The 22,348-nt window shown below is 40.9% G+C and overlaps 1 protein-coding gene across 1 annotated transcript in view; it reads right to left on the bottom strand.

Annotated features, from left to right (window-relative positions):
- SPPL3 (signal peptide peptidase like 3) overlaps positions 1-22,348 on the bottom strand; it is a 56,010-nt gene that overhangs the window by 18,677 nt on the left and 14,985 nt on the right. The window contains exon 2 of the mRNA XM_082066015.1: positions 3,783-3,860. Coding sequence (XP_081922141.1) covers positions 3,783-3,860 — 78 coding nt within the window. The remainder of the gene's footprint in view (positions 1-3,782; positions 3,861-22,348) is intronic.

Genomic DNA, 22,348 nt, shown 5'->3' with positions numbered 1-22,348 from the left:
TTTCTGCTGGGGTTCCAAAGGCAACACTCAGCCAGCACCTCCCGCCAGACAGCAGACAACACAGCTGGTTCTCCTTGGGTCCTCCCGCGTCAGGTTGGTCGGATTCCCAGCACCGCGTTTCAACCGGCTCAGCCTCCCCCGGGAGCTGCTCCACAGGGTTACACCGAGGCCAACGGGATGAGTAAACTGCTGGCACGGTGCTATTGTGAACGTTCACATCCAGCTATGGATCACGTCCACTGCTGTAATGCAGGGAAACCCTGCAGGAGAATATTCTGATGAGGCAATGGAGGAAATACGAAAGCAAGTGTGTGTCCATGGGGTCGCTTGCAGATGCAAGAGATTGAGAAATTCCTTCTTGCTCTACTTAGTGAGGACAGTCACGCATCTTACCAGCTCTGGGGCTATGAGAAGTGTGGGTTGCCACAGAATTGCCAGATTTCAATTGCAAAAAATTACAATCTGAATCAACTACTGACCTGAGACAGTTTAATTCAATCAAATATCAATGTGTATTACAGAGAAAGAGCCTAAAATACATTGTGTGCTCTAACATTGCTACAGTCACTTCTAAAATGTTCCTATGAGATTGAAGGACAAGTTCCAATGCAAGATCTGGAGTAGGAATAAGAATGGAGGAAGCAACAGCACAAAGTGCATGTAAAAACATTTTCATTGCTTATATGGTATCAGAACGCCCGAATCTCACATCTCTGACAGGAACATCTCGCCTTCAGCAGGTATTTTACACACACCCGCTCATCATGCACATGTGCAGACACCCCTTGTAGCATCCAGGGAGGTCTGTCCAGCCCCTGATCCCTGCCAGTGCCGTGGCTATAGGTGCTCGTGAACTCCACGGCCCCTACGTTTTATTCTGAAATACGTATCCTGATTTCTGTAAATGTCAAGTCATAAAGCCAACCATAAGGACACTGAACTATTTCCCATTTACACACGTATTTTAGGTACCCAGAGCCTAGAGGCAGAAGACACCAGTGTCATCCCCTGCTTCTTGGTTTGGTTTAAAAGCAGATACTTGAACAGGTAGATTCTGGGTTAAATCGGGCTTTACATAAGCTGAGAGAGCATGTCTGGGTATGTGATAGGATAGAAAAAGATTTAGCTGCTACCTGCCTGCCAAGTAACCCCAATATTTAAATCACAGAGAAGCACTTGGACAAGAATAGGTGGCTGTCTTGCAAGAACCCATCGGAAACACCTGTTTCAAGCCAAGCTCACCTCTAAAAACCCAGAACTAACACATATACTTGCACACTCCAGTGTACAGCTTGTAACGGTTTAAAAGATTACACTTGCCCCTCTGGCAGTCAACAATATAGTATATAAAGTTCCAGGACTGAGAGACAGCCAGAATGTATATGGGAGAGATGTTCAGAGGGCTTGAAGCCAGAAGTCCTGACCCAAACGCCCACTCATCCACAGTATGAGAAGCAGGAGCGCAGCTCTATAAACTACATGTTGTTCTGGATGCCGAGTTTACCCATGATCTATTAGACATTCTTCTGAATATCTTGGAGGTTTGGGTTTGTGGGGCTTTTTTTGTTGTTTGGTTTTGCACAAATGCTGCTTGTATAAATAAGGACAGTGGAGTAGGGCTTTCCTTTGTTCCCCTGAAACCTTTTGCATTAGCTTATGCCCATCGTGCACGTGGATTTGATCCTAATGACTCAAACACCCAATTCTTTCTGATCCTATTACTAAACTTCTGTTTAAGTCATTTGCCAGCAATGCCACAATAAATCTATTCGCCTCTTTTCAGCCTGAAAATCAGAAACCAAACCACTTTCTGCAGCACGAAGGTTCACTAAGAAGTGCCGTTTTCTTTTTGTCTTAGGGCAGCTCCATTTGAGACAAAGCACTCCAATCTAGGTGAAGACATCATTGAGAACGAGCACCCTAAGCCATAACTTTCACCTTTCCGGCAAGTCACTTTTCTAAGAAAATCCACCCACTTTGCCAGAAGTTTTTATTTTACTACTTTAGGAATTCCAGATTAGTATCATTTTGCAACTGACTACCTTGCTTGAATGTCGTACATAACTTAATAGGATCTTAGACCTATTTGTTAACACCACGTCACGATTTTCTGTAAAAAAATTGCTTTTGACCTCACTTGCTGACCAAACAGAATGGGAATTAGTTCAAGTCACCACTGTAACTGTGGGTTTCAGCCCAGACATCGGCTGAAGATCTACATATAGGAAATTAATTTTAAAACTATAGGACCCTATCTTGGGCTGTAATAGCTTGTGTCTTGGGGTCTTCAGGCTGCACGTAACAGCAGTAGACTAGAACAGGACAGTTCCTCAGTTGGTTTGTATCCATCACCATCCCACTACCTCATCCAATAGCTGGATCATTCTGAAGTTCGCGGTCTTTGTTCCATGAGCAGCTTTGCGTGTAAATCACAGGACAAGATGGAAACAGAGCGTGTCTACACAGGAATGGGACGGCAAACAGCAGGGGAACATTTTTAAGAGCAAGGAGCTCTGAGAAGGGCGGGCAATCGAAGCTCAAGCACTTCTGCTGGTTTATGTTGCATATGTTTTCACAATTGAGTTTTAATAAATGCTATGGCTTATTGCAGCCAGACGCATAGTTCCTTTTTACGCAACCGCATAAATTTGAATGGTTTATTGAATTAGCCCCTCAACTATATGCTAGACTGACTCAAAACTTAAAGAAAAAATTAAACATTTCTCAATTGCTACTCAAATACAACCTTTTATTTTCAGTATCTCTACATTTTGTCTTCCTAAAGCCTTCTATTTTAATTCCACCAGCAGTGCTGTTACCTAATACTCTCTAGCAACAAAAGACAGCTCTTATAAAAAATTGGCTCTTTCATCATATGATTTTATTAACTTATGCTGGCAATTTAAAACCTCTTATCCTAATAGCTGTGACTTACATCATGGGTATGACCATGGCTAACAACTGTTTCAGGAATGCTACAGCAGTTCAGAGAGTTCATAGCGTGTGTACGGCCCTTATCACGGGCCTGTTAAATGAAAGCAATGTTCTTTGAGAAACAGGAAGAAAAACAGGCTGCACTTAAGTCTCAAAGAAATAATACTTTCCTGCTGTGATTTTTTTTTTAGTATGTCAGTATGAACCTCATTCCATTGGTGCCACTACATTAAAGCAAACTGTACAATACACAACGCAAGTCCAAAGGGACAACAAGGCTCTCTCTAAACCGCACTCAAGTCTCCTGAAATGGGGCAAATTTGATTTTTGAAGATTCAAACTGACTCTGCAGCAGTTCTCAGACACTTTGCTGGAATCCAACACTGACTCTGTTTCCCACTTCTCTAGTAAGCTGTTACACTCAAGTAAACAGCACTGGGACTCAGGAATCTCTGCTTTACAAGACTTATTTGCAATCAGAAAAACAAGATGCTGAATTAACCAACAATGAAACTTTATATTTAAAACCCTACTATCGCTAACATTACATCCCTGTCTCTCTTGACAATACTTTTAGACCCTCCAAAATACAATTTTACAGAACTGTCTTCAAGGACTACCTCCAGAACTATATGTGCATGTATCTTGACATACAATTACATCTTTCAGTAACCCCAACTAGCTACTTTTTCTTCCTTTTTCATTTCCTTTCCAGAAGCAAAAAATATTTCATTTACATTAGCCTGACAAACATATGATGAAACTAAAAGCATAAACTGTATTCAGTCACTTGTCATATTTTTACCTGAAAAAGAAAAATTCTGTAGATCTTTAAAGAAAAATCTTACCTGAAACTGCCGTAGACTATGAGGAGAATAGAAATCAGGAAAGTAGACACTTGACTGGAATCCACAAGGGAATATGCCCTGGAATTGAGGGAAACAAAGGCAGATGAGTCATCATGAGTGTCCATTTTTCCACCGCCATTTGCTAATTCTTTTTCTTATTATAACATGAATAGATATTTGGATGAGAAATCTTTATGGTAGCTACTTCTAAAGTTCTTCTGTTATCTAGGAATATAAAACCTGTAGCTTGTAAATTAACTTTGCATATTCAATACACCACCATGCAAAATCTGTACAATAATCAAAGACCTATTCAAAATCCCTGTGGTAATTTGTTCTGAACTAACCACATTCAGATTTTGTTCCTCAAACACAGGAAAATTGCTTCAATTGCAACTAATGCAACTTTGCATGTTAAGTAACACTAATGTGTTTGCTGTGAGACTTCTAATGTCTTGACTGATAATAGTTATGTTGCAATATGGCAGTCAAGGTTTTCCAGGGGAAAACAACGAACAAACAAAAAAACCCCACCAAAGCTCCCAACAAGCTGCAGCATGCACCTATTAAACCACACGCAATTACTCCCTGTTACATCTTGCAGGATTCCCAATAGAAATTTCAGCAGGACACTTAAAACCCAGCCTTACTTAGAGCCATTTACTGACACAACATACCTTTGTGTTTAAAGCACAGAAACATATATATTAATATTTCTGATTTTTTTCCTATCCTCGACAGACCAAACCCTGTCCTGCAGCTTACACTGAAACTTCTTTGGTCTGGTCAGCAGGACAGAGGCATGTGGACTAGAGGCCAGAAAAACCTTTACGAGGGACTTTGAGGATGAAGCAACGAGAAGAACAAGAACAAGAGGAACAGCTCGCAAGTCAAGAGGAACAAGAATTCCCTTTACTAGGCACTTGTGAAGCTGTATCTCCGCTTGCCTGCAGTTGTGGGGGCCCCGAAAGAGAAAAGCACCAGCACATGGGGGTTCTCCAAGCAGGGGCCACTGGCTGGGGGGACAACAGCGCCCAGCGGGTCTGCAACAGCTCCTGCTGGAGCTGCAGTACCTCATCCGACAAAAAAGATAACTGAACTCTTCTGAAAACCAATGAAAAAGTCTAATTTCAGCAAGACTATGGAGACGGAACAAAGATAATTGAATTACATGATAGTTCCAAATTAAATATCACTACGTAAATATAAACTAAGGATACAAGACAGTGAAAGAATCACTCATCCCATTGCCAATTTAAAAGCAATTTAGAGAAAATTACCAAACCACCAGACACACGCTTTAAAATACTTTTTTTTGGTAATATATAAACACAAATGTGAATCTTCTTCTATAGAAATTCAATATTAAACATCATTGAAAAACAGACTGCTTCTTTTCAATGACATTATATACTTGTGGAATAAGCTTTTAAGAAATCGGAAACTACTCTGTAAATTACCATAAAGAACTTCACCCTTACCCCACAGGAAAAGTGAAGAACAGATGTCTCATTTGCTCATGAAGCTGACCAACACAAAAACAATCCTAAGCTGCTTTGCTGCCTTATTTTTTCTATTTTTTTAAATTTCAGTCATGTAGTTCCCAGGCTGTGGAACAGAGGTCTTAATAGCACCCACAAAGATCAATATACTGAATTGCAAATACAAGCAATATGTAAGGAAGCACTTCCAATCAGTGTATATACAAATGTTGTTCAGGTTATATACAGTCTAGTTCACAGCATTTTTAGCCAATGACTACAGCTAAGCACACACCAAGAAGAAACTACTTAAGGATGAGCATGTTAGTTTTACCTCCTGTTACTCACTTAAATTTCAGGGAGAAGCATTTCCTCACCCAGCCCTGAGCGAAGGGAAACTTCATATGGTGGAATTCATCTACTACAAGAACCTTCAGGAACTCCAAATTTAGAAGAAAAGCAAAAAGATCGAATGGAATTTAAACCCGCCCAGGGTTATGCACTGAACTTCATTAACTGATGTTCATAAAATTGTATCTTCATGAATTGGCAAATACTTTTGAGATGAATGTTTTCTATATAATTCATCGTTCAATAACAGCTTTGGAAGCTATGATAATTAAAGAGCCATTTCATCATAAATACTAAACATTAGTCAAAACAAGGCTGTAAATGTTAGGAAGATTTATAAAACAGATAAAATAAGGATAATGCACAGATGATGGATCCGCCCTGTGTACAGTCCATTAAGTTTTGTATTAAAAACTGAAGGCGCTTTGTTACAATGAAAAAAATGGAATACAGGCAAAACCTTTCCAAAAAAGGATCTATTAGAGCACAGCCCTGCTGACGGGCTGCAGGGGTGATGAGAACAGCCTTCTGCTGACTCTGTGCAGGGACAAACAGCAACTGAAGTCCTTCCATCCTGCACAAGAAAGTGCAAAAATGTAATTATAAACCAACCACCGACCAGCGATGTTTCCTGAGTTCTCTGCATCAGGACCGTATAGCAGGATATCCTAAAATCTCACTGTTGGTATCACCACGATGGTCTGGGACAACTCACATTCACTGAGACCCCAGCAAACAGGGCCAGGCCGTTGCAGTCACACTTTCCTTCTCCCTGCGGCAGCTGGAACAAGAGCGGCACAAAACACACAGCGCGACGAGTCCACAAGGACCTGCACGGCAGGAGCTGAGCGAGCAGCGTCCCGAGTCCATCCGAAGTTTCCAACACAAGTAGCCCAAAAGCAAACGTCAAGAATAAGTTTAAAAGGCTGAAGTGAATCTCATCGTAATGAACTCCTGCGCCTTTCAAACATCTAATTTCCCTGCATTATATAAGTTATTGCACAAAAACTGAAAACAGAACTGCTTCCTAAAACACTAACCACCAGACACTTCACTGAGAGACTAAAGCCCCTTGATCCCAAAGAAACACTTTCTAATGCATTAATCTAGACTAGAGATAACAAGCAAATGACAGCAGCACATGAAAGAATCGATAAGTAAGATTACTTCCAAGTTTTTAATATTCTTCAAAATGCCAGACAATGATCTGCATACCCATTTATATTTTTAACTGAAATTTAAATGACCTTCTCCAAGTCCAACAGAGTCCATATGCATATAACTGGATTATTAGTCCTTTATAAAGCCAGAGACGTTGATGGCTTACTGTTCTCTGTAAGCTCCTTTTCTCAGCCAGCTAGTGAGAGGGAACTTCCCAAACACCTTCTCCACAACTCGGGATCTCACTCTGAACCTGCCTCTTGACATGGCTGAGATCAATTTTAGCAAATTCTCAGCCATGAGTCATCTATTTCTGACAGCTTCATGGGCAAGTGCTCACAAGACAGAGCCTGCTAAGGCACGCCAAGGAGAGACACAGCAAGCACTGTTCCATAACATACCCTGTGTGTCAGCCCCACAGATATACAGTGAAATCTTTGTCCAGACAACAATCCCGGCAGCGAGCTCCCCGGCCTGGCACAGGCTGCTCCAGGACCCACGGAGCGGTGCCGGGGACGCGCGGCCCGGCGACACTGCACCACCTCCACGGGTCCCCGCCAGCGAGCGCGCACAGCACGGCACACCAGCCCCAGCTGGCGCTCCACGCAGCTCGCTCCCTCCTCTGGGAAAAATGAATAACTTCTGTATTCCCAAGGGAACAGAGACCCGCTTCACTCCCAGCTAGAGAAGACAGTAACCAGCTAATAGAAGCTGCGACAACAACAGTAATGGCGTTACATGGGAGACACTTGCAAGTTCTTTTTCTCTGTACCAGCAGCTGCAGGTCAAGCTCTTTTTCCCACCAACGCAGGTCCAATCTCACCTGTCTTTGTGAATCTTCACCTTACAGGGTCTCTGCCATCTGACTGATCAGGAATTTCTTATAAAATCCCCTTTTTTAGCCCTACTGCTCTCCTATTACATATTTACTTCTTAATTCACCTGGTTTTGTTATTTCTTTTGCACTTCCAACTCAAGAAAAACACCCAGTCAATACAAGCACTCTTTTTTATGGTTTGGATCTTCCTTATCATCACAAGATAAGGAGTTTCTTGATAAGAGTCTCAACAGTACTTCCAAACCAGGAGGAGTCCCCTAAGCAGAGCCTGGTATTTCTTTTTGCCCTCTGTGTTGAGTAATAATATCTGCAACTCACGTAGTCCAACAAAGACCCAGAGAAAGACAGCACTAGGAACCAAATGTGGAGGAAAAGACTTTTCAGTAGCAGCATTGGCTTAAGTACCCCAAAACTATCACCTCAGAGATCACAGAAGTTTTATGTAATTAAAATAAAAACCTCTTTCTGTTTGCACAAGCAGCCTAGTGAATGGATGATCAGAGAAATTCAGCCCCCCAGTGTCTCCATAGCAAATACCCCGCCCCAACCTGCAGGTACAAGAGAAATTATTGTGAAAAACTCTGGCAGGGGAGGAAGGAGAAGCCTGCGCACCCAAGTTTCCATAGCAATGCACGCTAAAGGCCTCAGACATGAATCATTCTCATACAAAACCTGTTCCAACAGCAGCGAGATAAACTTTCCCTGCATTTACTGTACATATACAAGAGTGCAAACAATAGAGTAACAAATAAATCATCAACTTGAAAAGTGCAGTAGACGAATTAACTTCACTAAAGTCCACATGAAGAGAGAAGACTGCATTTCATCAGGTATTTTTCTTTATCAGTGATCAGAATATCCAAGTGCTTTCAAGATTAAGGAAAATAAAACTATGAAAGGTAGGCTAGTGTAAGGATGGATTAAAATAGAAGAGCTTTTACATTGTTTAATGGGACCCAATCTACAATTTGCAGACATTTATCATGGAATCACAAGACTTCACACTGACAGGAATGTGAGGAGATCATTTAGTTTGCTGAGTTGTAATTTAGTCTTACTTTGGGAAAAGACCATCAGTCATGACAGATGTTTACCCATCTGGTGTTCATAACACTCACTGGTGAAATTAGAAGACTTTTCTTGACATCCAATGTAAGTCTTTCTGACTACAGTTTTAGTCCATACTTTTTCTCCTATACAAAAAGTCCTTCAAAACTCACGGGGAGGTTTCATACCAGACACAACCGGGGTTAACTGGATCCATACGTGAATTCACTTGCATATTTCAGTTTCTGAAAGATGTGGTTGCTTGAAAAGTGACCACACAAAACTTCAAATACTCTTCTGCCCACATTAAAAGCCGTGGCTATTAATTCAATCAATACCATATTCTTCACCTACGCTTAAAATATCACTTTTATTATCAAATGTCCACTCTCTCCTCGCAAGGCAAGTGACCCATGCCCACCAAAACATCTCAGTGTCCCAGTTTCCATTCTCTTCCAAAGAAAACTCCTGGCAGGGAGGTATGAGCACTGGGAGGGTGACGAGGAGCAGCTCCTTCCCTGCCCCAGCACCCATCATCCATTTTCAGAGCTTGCCAAACACACACGTTCAGTCTGAGGGTCCCATCTCAGCAGACAGTCCATTCTGTCAAAGGGAACCAGAAGGAAAACAAACAAAACAAACACAAAACTAACAAAAAAAACCCCTACAACTAACTTTCGCTGGAAAGCTGGTTTTAAGTGACAAAATCAAGGATGAAGACAGTTCCTGCCTCCTCCTCCTCGAAGGGTTTCATATATTTAAAAAGCTATTTAATGAGTTTATTACATCAGTGTTTGTTATAGAAAGTCAAGAAATACTAGTTGGTAAATTCAAGACAAGTTGAAGAATATTTTGCAGCGCACTTCCCCTGCCCCACCCCGGGGTTTGGAGCTAACAGGCATAGGCAAAAACCAGTGTTCACCTGCACACCGCTGCAATGACCCCACACCTCCATTTTCTTTTGATTGTGTTTTCTTGAATCTACTTGTCTCTGATATTTTCCAAACATTATACTGACTATTTTATTCCTTAAAAGAAGAATGAGAGAATACAGCGATCAGGACAATTTATGGCTAAGAGCAATTTATTTGACGCTACGTTGCAAGGCACTTGTGAGCTACCACTGGAGCATCATTTATTAAGACGAGCAAACGGAACTGGAGGAGTCCCGAGCGCAGCCCCGGGGCACGGGAACGAGGAGCAGTGCATGTACGTGAACATCAATCACAGCTTGTTGCGCAAAGCTTCATTTTGGCTGGCGAGGGACTGATTCCATAGGTAAAACCAATACTACTTTTTTCCTTCACTGGATTCCAGGTCAAGGGTATAACTAAAAAAGCCTCTTTCAACTGCCTTACATGCGCAAGATATATACACATTTAAGAGCCTCCATTAGGCTCGCTGCCAAACCAAAGTTAAATCTGAGTGTAACAGTTAAAGGTATAATTTTAAGCAATGAAGTCATGGCACCCACAGCTGTAAACAGATCTCAACACTATTCCATTCTTTACTGTGATTCATAGGAAAAACAAGCAAATTGCTACGGCTTCACTTACGTTAAAGGAATAGCTCATTTTTCTAGAGTAAGGTTACAATTTCATCTCATTGTCACGAGCAGATAAGGTCTGCTAAGCCTGAGTAATTTATGGAAACATGGAACATATCAGAAAATAAACTTAAGTCTAAAATGAAAGAAAGAGTAATTTGAGATGTCCCACTAAAACCAGATTTTCCTATACAGACTTGGTTAGGGCTCAGGCAGGAATTTCAAAGTTGTAACCACAGAATAATTCTGTTGTTTATCAGACACAGGGCTCAGAACAACACTTTCACACTATTAGATAGGAAATATATATATAAATATGTATTTTTTTTTTAACACATCCAACTAAAAAGCCCAATTCCCTCTTCTATCCCTTCCAGAAGCTGCTTTCCTAAAACTCTCCCCCTAAAACTACACGCCAAGCTCCCAGCTAAACTGCTAAACAAAACCAGCCCTCTGAGCTCCCTGTGAGAGGAAAGTGAAGAACACAGCCAGTGAGGCATCTGCAGAGACAATCTTGCAAGAAAACATCTTCTGTTAACAACATTATCTGTGCTGCCCTTTTGGTTCAAGCGCCTGTTAGCCAACCGAACAAATAATTACATGTTTCATGGTGTTTAAGAATTACAGTAACTTGAATAGTTCCAGGTCTCCCATTCAGCCGGGAGCACTCGCCTCCCCAGTCCCTGCCTGAACCCCAACAACTCGTCCCATCCAAAGGAACGGTATTTCCAGCCAAGGCACAACAGCGGCCCTTTTACCTCCAAAGCGTCCTCAGCTCCTGACCTCCCGCTGCTCTGCTGGAACCACATTAAGCAGGACACTTGGGAGAAAAATTTGCAATCAGTGGTTAATGGACAAAAATTAAATCTTCAAATAAGCTGTGCTGGACACACATACCTGTTTGAGTATTAAGTAGCCAGAACCAAAATAAATATCCAAACCCATGTGGAATGTCTTTGACATTGCTGCAACAGAAAATACAGGCTTTGTTTATTTTGTACTAACCATTTGTAGACTGAATGGGAGCTTGGATGTATAATTTTCACCTTTTACCTGCACACAAAAATAATGGTTGGTTGAGCTGGTTTTGGCTGGGTTTTTGCTCTAAAACAGACAAAAAAAAAAAATACCCAGGAACCTCCCCCTCTTGCTTTCTTTCTCAAAGAAAGAAAAAACCAAGATGTCATGAAAAGCAGGGCACTCTTTTACTGCCAAATATATGTCAGCACCAGCCAAGGAGTCCTCTCCAGAAGTAGATTTTGTAACAGTACCACAAGTATACACCACCACAAACATTTTTTGAAAATGTGAACAAAACATCCGTGCAATGATGTCTGCAATAATGGAACCCCGTGAAACACAAGTTAGTAGGTATCGTTTCAATGAGTTAAACTGAACAAGAATATATGCAAAAACACACTTGATATTCAAACACAGAGATTGCCAGTATGAATATTTTACTCACTTTTATATTTTGTGTTATGTTTATTTTGACTGAGCAGTTTCAGACCAGCTAATTTGTCCCAGAACTCTGGCATCCTGCTACAGACCAGCCCCAGCAAACTGCTCGGCCAAGGCACAGCCCTGGGGTTCCTTTTTCAAACAATTATTACTTTTACCCCTTCTTGACACTAAATCTAAAGACTCCAGGATTTGCCTGTCTGAGGCAAGAGGGACTACGCCAGCCCTATACTGTAAATTTTAGCCACCTTTAGTTAGCTCATCTTCAAACTTGGTGGCATTAACAGAACTCTGCCAACAAAACCTCCTTTTTCAAACATGTGCCATTACAATTAGCTTGGGTTTTGCTACTAAAACTTATTTTATTCACAGGCAGAAAAAGAAAGAGGTGCAAAAATCACCCCAGCAAACCAGCAAGCTGACCTGGCCAATCATCATCTCTGTGAAGTTCTATCCATGCCGGCAGTTGCACAATTACCAGGCGTGACGCAAAGACCAAAGGAGTCAACACGTGGCCAAGGACAAGGTGGGACTAAAGCCCTCTCAGGAGCAGCTTATAGTTAGGTCCGATTGGGCACATTGCAATACATACCCCTGTAATCCAAGCTTTACTGGAGCTAAATTAAATAAAACTAACCTTCTATGCAGAAGTTAGCACTGGTTTAATTAAATTGGTTTGCAAAACAGACCACAGGTACCGTAGTCGCTGCAATCTATGACAACATTTTATAATATTTGGTCCTATTTCAGTCCTTCCAGATTTGTTTTCACCAGTAAACTCTATGGTTGCAGCATGCAGCAGTAGCTGTCTCTCCAAAACTATAATCAAGTTACCTGTCCCCACGAGCCCTTTGAGCACCCGGACACTTTTACAACCCCAGTGTGTCACCTGGGGACACGGGCCATCCAATAACGAGACTGTCCAGCAAATGAACCTCAGCAGCACTGACACATATGGGTGTCCAGGGAGGTACAAGGAGCCACACAGCATTTGCAAGGGCCAAACAATGAGCACGTTAAAAAACGTTTTGTGGGAATGAGAAAAAGAGGTAAAACTCATTTGCTGAACTCTACAGCAATCATCTTGCCTGTAATTGTCTTCTGGTTAATCAATTTATAGAAAACTCCAGAGTACTGCAGAGGATAGATTCAAGTTTTGCTGTAGTACCACGTAAATTGCCAAACAAAAATTATTAATATAATGCTTTTGTGGCAGGATTCAGACCAGTGAACATCAGAACAAGATGTAAACTGTGAAAATATATATAAATATATGTATGAGACATCTGACAAAGCAAGAAGGTTGCAGCTCAGCTGCAAGCACGAAAACTGGCCACATAGGAAGATTTTCCTCATGTGGAAAACTGTTTCCACCTTCCACAAATAATCAAAAGGAGGACTGAAGGAGGCAGAGGAGGTCAAATCAAGATCTGTTACGCACAATCCTTTCTTGCCAGAGCCACAAACGTATTTCTTTATGTAAATTTTCATATTTCAACAGACCAGTGAACTCTGCAAAGGTCAGTCCGATATTTAGCCTACACCAAAGCTTTGCTGAAACAGCTCTTCTATCTAAATTACCACTTTCAACTGTATGAATTTTCCAAAAATAGCCCTTTTTACGTCAGAAAAAAAGGCAAATCAAGGGTGGGGTTACTGTAATTCAAGTCTACAGAGTACCATGCTGTCCACAGTTTTATGCTGACAGACTCATCATGATCCAGACAACATTGAGCTTTCAGGAAGGGCCATGTGGAAACGTCTGTGGTTATCCCTTGCGCAGGAAAGTCTTCTGCAATTTTGACAGCTCAAAGCTTTTTGGGTTACCAAGGTATCAATTTATACCCCAGTCATATATGCAACCCAGAGTTTTCCATCACTGGGTAGCACAGTTGTGCATCAGACAGAAGACTGCTTGGTGCTGGGTTTCATTATATGGCACTTACTCTAGTTACAGGGAGAAGATAAAAACTTCCTCAAAGTCTTCACCTCAGGCTCCCATCTATGTTTTGACCTCCATAAGCCTTTTTCTACTTAACAGAAAAGCTCACCAACAACTACTACTAACATCTAAAAGACAAGGATGCTCCAATTTCCAGTTTACAATAAAATGCATTTACCACTTGAAGAACAGGTCCAAGTCTGCTTGACTCCAGCATCCCCCGCTCAGCAGCAAAGCCACGTCCAGGCTGTGCAGTGAGGTGGTCACAGCCCCACGGGACACTCAGGGCAGACGCCACGTGGGCTCAATGTGGGTATTTTGCTCTTAGGAAGAGCAGTTTGAGCAGGGTTTGAAGCCACAGCAGCGAAAACGCTGACGAGTAACTTGTACCATGACTCAACACTGTCAACACAGCTCCTGCAGCACAAATCATTACTTTCAGCCAACAGCATGTCAAGGGACCCCAAGCCATAACTAAGAGTTGTCCGAGCTGATAAAACGTGGGAGTGCTCATTATTTGGAATTAAACATTTGTTTTGATCTTCACTGCTGCTCATTCTGGACCAGACAGACAGTGGTGAGCAAATAGCTCTGCCTCACAATTCAGAGATTCATATTGACTTCGCAAGCTATCGCCAAACAATGAACAGCCTTTGTAAACAATGTCCTGTAAAAGTGTCTTACACAAAAAAACCTGTTTTCACTAAAACAAAACAGAAAAACGAGAAAACAAACACCAAAACAAACCACAACCAAAAACCCCAACCCTCCAAACCCAACCTTCTCTCCCACATATTCCAGAGCACCAAAACAAGCTTATATAACTGGTCATACTAGACTAGCAGCGCTTTTGAGTGCTGCAAAACTGTGCCACTCCGACTTCAGGTTCTTCTAAATTTAGAGAAGTGGGTGACTTAGCAAGACTGCAGCTCAAGAACAGCAAAAAGCTGCTCAGGTCCATAGCAGACTGAGAGCCCTGGAACACTATCAGATTACTCTGGCAGACAAAACACACACACAAGTCAAACACCTGAGGTGACTCAATCTATTCTCCAATCATACAAACATGATTGAAAGGCATAACACAAGAAAAAAGTGCTAGTGGGGGAAAAATGAGCTTCAAGTCAGTCAAGGAAGTACCAGTAGTTGAATCCAGAATGTTTAATTTCTTCATTGAAGTAAAAACACTGACTAAAAATAATATTTGTTCTACTTCCAAGCAGAGTTTAAAACACTGAAAGAAAAAAAAAAAGGCGTAATTAAAATTAAAAGCTTTAAGTAAAATCTCACACCAGATTTTCTGTAATATTGTAACGATAATATTTCATGGTTCCAGTACTTCATTTGTAGAGGAATAATGCACCGCTGTTCACAAAACCAGAAGGATAATTCTAAGAAAAAAAATCAAACAGCAACATATTTTGCTTTTTAAAAGGCAATTGCAAGGCAACTTCTTTACAAAGGATAAACTTTCAACAGGCAAAAAAAATCACCCAGGGAGGTGTTGGACTCACCGTCCCTGGAGGATTTTAAACTGAGACTGGACATGGCACTTAGTGCCATGATCTAGTCAGTGGGCTGGAGTTGGACCAAGGGTTGGACTTGATGATCTCTGAGGTCTTTTCCAACCCAGTCAATTCTGTGATTCCTGTTAACTCAGGTTAAAATTCTCACACCCACAAGCGCCTGACACACTTCTCAAAGTCTCTTAATCAAAGGGAAAGAATGGCAATTTTACTTAGTACAGAAATAAAACAGAAAAAAGTGAATCAGAAGGCTACATGTGTTCAATACAGCAAGAAAATTTCTGAGTATAAAGCACCAGAACAACACTCTACAATCAATGCCGCATGTTTCCAGGGTACCTATGCCGAAGGCTCAGTGACTCAAGGCAGCACAGAGCGAGGAAACACAGCTTCAGCTTCAATTGTTATTATGGCACTAAATGCATCATAAACAGACTCTAATGCAATTAACTTGTTAAAACTGCATATGGTTTAGTACAGAAGTCAATTAAGGTTTCACATTATGAGCATTATGATTTTCCCATACTACTGAGCCTACTAATACTAGTGTTTTGGATAGACACTTCTGCAGTCACATTTTTCCTGAGGTGTTCTCTCCACTTCTCTTCTTTTTAATTCTATTTTGTAAAAGCATATGATAAATACAGCACAGGAAAGGGAGAGGACTATTTGGGGGAAGGCAGGCACTGGTATTTAAGTGTGAATTGAGCTTTACTGTGAGCAGAATGATCTGTATAGAGTGCAGAAAAGCCTAGGAGAGATAAGAACTGAGTTTATTTAGCCTAGAAAAGTACACAGTGAGGGAAGAAGGGGGCACAAAGGCAAAAGGAAACACCGAATGGGGGAAGCACGAGATCAAAATGACCTGAAATTGTGTTACCAGCAATAGGGGAGTTCACATTCTTTCCCGACACCAAATGGTAAACTGATCCAGTTGAACAATTTTGCCCCCCGTCAAATCCAAGTTCCTTTTCAGATTAGCATCTCCACAGCCACGTGAACACCAGTGGCAACACAAAAGATGGCAGTTCTTCCACTTCCACGCATTGTGCTTTCAGGGAGGAAAAACCAAAACCCAAACAACACAAAAAACAAATGGACTCGTTCCAAACGTATTACCCAGTATGTTCTTTTCAGACCTGAGAAACAAGAAAAAGGAGGAGAACTTGTCCTAGTGCTCCTTTGTACTCATTCTAAACAGTAGAGGCTTAATGAAACAATAATGTTGACACAGATTATTAGAGACATGTCACATGGAGCCTCTGAAGGCTGCCATGCTTATTAACAGCAAACTTTCCTAACAGCAGTTGTCACGTCTGCAATATTGCACCACACAAACCTTTTGGACAAATTGAAGTATATGAGGCATCATGTACAGGACCGAGTGAAATTTATATTTGACCAGTATCAAATTACACCCACTTGCAAATTTAACTACTTTTATCAGACAGATATTGCCATTTCAATACATACCATTCTTCTTCTACAAACACAGAATCAAAACGTACACACCAAACCCCATGTCAGAAAACACACAGGGCGAGTCTGTAACACTTCTGCAAGCCCGGGGTAACTAGGTTCAAAAGCTGCTAGAAATCCTAAATGAAACCAAAAAGATCATTTTTACCAGACAAAATGTGTGCGTTTTAAAAAGCAAACTTCTATGTAAAGGCATGAAGATAATATTACACAGGAAAGTAAGTTCTCTCCTCTCACAGGTCACCCATTAATTTGCAGTGGTCACCCTAAAGACACGACTGACGCCACAGTGAAAGGACCCGAGACGGTAACTTCTGTTCACATCTCCCTCTTACTGGGACATTCATCTCATGTCATTAATTCAAGTTGTACTCGTTTAATGGGTATTGTACGCTAGACAAACTGGAATACATCAGAGCAGTGACCCACTTCTAAAAAAATGCTTTTACTTAAGTATTCATTAAGTGTTGCAACAGAGTCAGATTGTATCTTCAACAACAGAACTCTAACCCAGACAGAACTCCAAGGAGCAGCCACATCAGATTTTTCAGGTGTTATTAAAAGTCATGACACTTCCAACCACATGGACAGAAAGGCAAACTCGTAAACACAGGTCAGGTTACTTTTTCTTTTCCCCATCTTCAGCAGAATTGCTTTGAAAAATGCAAACGGACACTTCTGTATGAATCCTGAAGGCCACTGAAACAATAGTCTCTAATTTTTACATTAACTTAAAATAATTTCCCAAGTAGCTCAACACTTGCAGGATAAAGAGAGAACCCCTGGGCTTGACATCCATGTGGCAGCAGGCTCAGAGTTAACAGCCGCCTGGCACCCGGGAGCCACTGCCAAACGAAGCCGCGCGCTTTGCAGAGCTGCTGCCGGGGCTGCGGCAGAGAACCCGGCATTCCAGGAACCTTCACATGCTGGAAGCCTGAATGCTGATCCTTCCACACCTGTTTCAATTCACATTTTCATGCAATATATGCAGTAAATGACAAAATACAAATTGAAGCGAGTGACCGGACCTAAGCATTTCAAATAAACTAAACAGTCTTTTGAACTCAGCAAGAGTCTCACGGTGTCATCATGTAAACAAATAAAATCCAACAGTGTTTCTGGAGAGGAGCAATCCCTTACTACAGCAACTCACATAGAGCTGGAGACACATCAGCTCTTCAATACCTAAACACAAGAGGTTTTGAAATCCTCAAGGGGTTCATGAACCACCTACGTTATCAGTTAGTTGAAAAAATTGCCTCTCAGCACAAATATATTTACAATCATATCAATAATGTCAGAAAACTGGTATAATAACTAAATAAACCTGGAAAATCTCAAGTTTTTCTGCTTGAGAAAAACAAACACCGAGGTAAAGATACTCAAAATGTATTTAGAAAATGAAAAGGGAAGGTCACAGTTCTCAAAGCAGCACCTGGAAACTGCTCAGGGGGAAAAATACCCTTCAGGTGAAAAGGCCATTTTTTAGCCAGCAATATTGCTGAAATTTGGAATTTCAAAACACATCAGCATATTTGAGTAAGACACTTATTCTAGCCATTCATGTTTCAAGCTAGGCAGCCAGGGCACATTTTTAAAGCAGTGTTCCGTACAATTGAAGGTGTAAGATGGCTCATACAGAACACAAGTCCAACTTTCTACAAAGTTATTTCAGTTAACATATTTAATTTGTTTCACTTTCAGAACCTAATTGAGGTTCTTCCCCATACACATACAATGTATATAGAATGCCTTAAAACCATTAGGTACAACCTAAGTTTTGTTCCCCAAATCCTACATTGTACCTGTAACATTTTTATACCTATCTCAATCAAACATCTACTTTTTCCAGCCAGAATACAAACACCTGGAGTCTTAGACACATTACAAATTTATTTCTTGTGTCCCCCAGAACCATTCTGTCCTTTCTGATTTGGCACTTCTCGGTTTCATCCCTGCTCTGGATTCCCATGTCTCAAAGCCAACTACAAAAATACTACAGAGGTAAATCCTCCCAATACCTCTGTAATCCCAGAGTTACTTTAAGCAGCAGACCAGTCTGAAAATACCCGAGTCCCCTGGGCAGCCAGAGAACACACGCTGTTGCACTGCTTTTATATTTCTGCTGATATTTCTTGCTCAGGAACAAAATGCATTCCTAGAAAAGGTTTTGTAGTGAACATCCAGATGTTGAACGTCTCTAAAAATAACAGCGCTGACCCTTGGAAGGCTCTTTTAATCCCAGAGCGTCTCCAGGCAAAAGCACCCGCATCAGAACTAGAGGAACATAAAACTCAACCCCAACGAAAGTTAAACTCTGAAAAATGTAGCAAGATGACAAAGGTGACTCAAATAGCATTTTCTGTTGATTGTTAGTTTAAGTATTATACATAAGCCACCTGCTAAATTTAGACATAATTCACATTCAGTTTCTCACTGTTTTGATTCCTGTAACTAAAAACTATATGCTATTTTGAGGTCATAATAATATTTAAATGCTATTTCACTTTCACAGCATTATACAGATTTTAACGTACAGAGTGATAAAGTAAAATTGGTAATTTAAAAATACTGCTTAATCATCCTTAATATTTTATTTGAAAACTACTTTTGCATACAAAGTAAAGCACAGTAAAGATGTATAATAGCTACCATAAATTTGAAGTTGTTTTTAAAACACTTTTACTGCTTGGTGTTTGGGGGACTTTTTAAGTTAAGATTGTATGCATGAGCAACTGTATCTTTTCTTTTTGAAATATAAAGAGATAAAATTATCTTAAGCAATGCATAAGTGATTAGCCTTCATCACCCATGCATAAAGCTGCAAACTGAATACTACAGAGACAGAGAAGTAAATTAAATACATGCCATTCACAGGCACGAATTCCAAAAGTTTATAAAAACAAAGGCACAGAATACAGAAGAAGAAATGTGCTACTGCTTCTGGACGTTCAAAATGTCATTTTAATACTTGACATTTATAAGTAACATCTACCTGGGACAAACTCATGCACTATGCGTTATATTAGTAAGATAAAAACATAATAAAAATCATCTCTGCTCAAATTCATCCCAAGCTACATGACACTCTGGCAAGCATGATTTCAGTCTGCACACAAGTACCAGTATACAGCCATTTAACTGTCACTTTTGCAGAGCTGCTGGTGTGTGAAAATGTCCAAAGTCTCTGGATGAGAAACAGGAAGAAGCTCTGGAATTTATCACTATTGAATATTCTTCTTCACAGATTCCAGCAGTGAAGACCCAAGTGACTCCTTGAGATTTACACCAGAGATCCCAGATCAGCCAGACCAGACTTCTGCAAGCCCAGCAAACGAGGGCTGGAACGATGCTGCTGCAGGACCAGAGCCTGGCTGGGGGAGCTGCCCCATGCAGCGCAAACCAGAGCCGGGTCCCGTGTCACCACGTCTGGAAAGCAGCAGGGACACACAGACACACGCTAAAGACCTTCCCTTTAGGCTCCTCTGGAAACGAGCAGCGGCTGGTGACAAGGCATAAGCTTTTCTAACACTTCACAGGAAGCAAAGCGTAGGATTAAGCGGTTTAAAATCAAACCAGCACAAAGTTTAAGACATTTTTCCTGTCTGTTTCATCTCCTGTATTTTAAGAGAGTTGTAATCAAGGTATCTGAAGTGCAAGAAAAAGCAAATAATTATGTAAAAGGAACAATTTTGGGCAACATCTTAATGTGAGAAAGTGACAAAAAGTGACAGATATGATTTCTGGATGAAATAATGAAGAGAACTTTCCTTATTCAGGATTTAACACTGGCCTGTCCAAGTATTTTCCTCTAATCTCTCCAGAAATTACTGTAACAGCACAACTCTTGGAAAGCACATTTTCAACAATGAACTAGTTCTAAAAATACTAAGCACACACAGAGCACATGTCTTACAGCAAGGGCTCACATGTATGTGTGATACACAGGAGATTGCATCTGTGCAAGTTAGAGCAAAGTTTTCAGGCAGCAATTAGGACTCGCTGACACCTCAGTAGATGAATGGGAACGTTTCCTTTTCTTTTTACACTGTTGTGCTCTCTACAAATTTGTTTGAGCTGTTTGGTCAAAGCTGTTGTAGCAAATGGATACAGAGGTTATTCGAGTCTTCCTACCTCGGGCATCTGAAGCGCCTCATTTACAAGCCAAAGGGTTTGCATTGTCCCCTGGTCTCTCCATTCAGTTCAGGTATTTATGCAGTCCTAAATTCAGAGTTTAAAATTAAGACAATGTGAATAATCACCCCATCATTTCTGAAGTGTATATGAGTAAGAATTCAATCTATATACATTTTGTTTTGTAGTTTGTATTTTCTTTCTCTGATGAATAGCTTACTGTGAAAGTACAAAACACGTGGTTTGACACTAGTACTACATACAAAACACATACACAACCCAAAATAGTTTTCACCCAATTTAGCTTATGGTGTAGCCAGTCTTCATTCTTTTCTCTTTCAACAGCTCCCACTTATTATGTCCACCTAAGAAAACCCGTGGGAAACCACAGACATTACTAAATATTAGGAACTCGTTGGAAGGCAAATGCTGGATTTGAGCAGGAATGTGATGACAAAGACTTTGCTCTAGGCTTCTCTCATGTTTTTGAAAGATAATTTGCTTATCAGTTCCTTTTAGGGGGAGAATGACATAGATTCCAGAGACATAATCATCTATATGAAATCTTGTTTCACAAAACAGAAACTATGAACCACAATGTCCGCTCCCTGGGAATGGAGGAAGATAAGTATCTAATCACACAGGTCCTTGGCAAAGGAAAACAGTATCTTTTATTACTAAGAAAGACTAGAAAAGCACTTTCTTTTAACACTAGGCAGCTCATGTTGTCCTGCAGTAGCGCTGTGGGCAGCACTACCAGGTGCAGACACGGTGCAGCATGAACTACCACAATGGAGATATCTTTCACCCTAATGTCATCAGCGATATTGATAATTTTCATCTTTTTTTGTATTAAACAAGAATTAGTAATAAATTTTTCTCAAGACAGGAAAGAGTATACAAATTATCCACCACAATTCAGACAAGATGGAATTGAATTCCTGTTACTTCCAACAGGAGGAAGAGGCTGAAGTAGCAATCTGGCTTGCGATATGCACTCACAGCGTACCCCGGAATTATCATTAGTTTTGGAGCCTCCACAATTAGACGTGGACAATGAAGATCATACCACCAGTGTTCTTCAGTGTTGATACTTCCCAGATGTCGAACGCCTCCTAATTCCTGTTTGAACTCCAACCAACACTAAAATAGCCTTCTGGACTTATTACCTACCTCCCAGACTCTGCAATGGCTGCGCGTTCATTTCACAATTACAAAGGCGGTTCCTTTTGCTTTCCAAGACCCAGGTGAGAAACTCTAAGCACGAAACTGCCAGTCATCAGTTATTCAGGGAACCCACAGCCTTCCCAGGTTCACAGCTTCCGTACTAAACAGAGGGGTCTCTTGGAATGTGTTTCTCTCTAGTGGAACAAAATCTCATTCAGGGCACAATGTATCTCTTAACCCCATCCCTCCATATACACCAGACAAAGCAAAGCTCTTCCAAGTATGTGGCTCTTCCCTTCTCCCTTATGTAGATACACCAGAAGGTTACGTGTTTTCATTTGTAAATTCTGAGCTACCTTAGCAATAGCTGCTCAATACATTTACAAGACAGATAGATTGAGAGCACAAGTAGGCAGTATGCTCTCCCTGCCCA

The sequence above is a fragment of the Streptopelia decaocto genome (genome assembly GCF_964273445.1).
Source record: "Streptopelia decaocto genome assembly, chromosome: 15".
In the NCBI taxonomy this organism is placed as follows: Eukaryota; Metazoa; Chordata; class Aves; order Columbiformes; family Columbidae; genus Streptopelia; species Streptopelia decaocto.
Note: the sequence above shows the minus strand (reverse complement) of the source record. Positions and strands in the feature narration are given on the sequence as shown.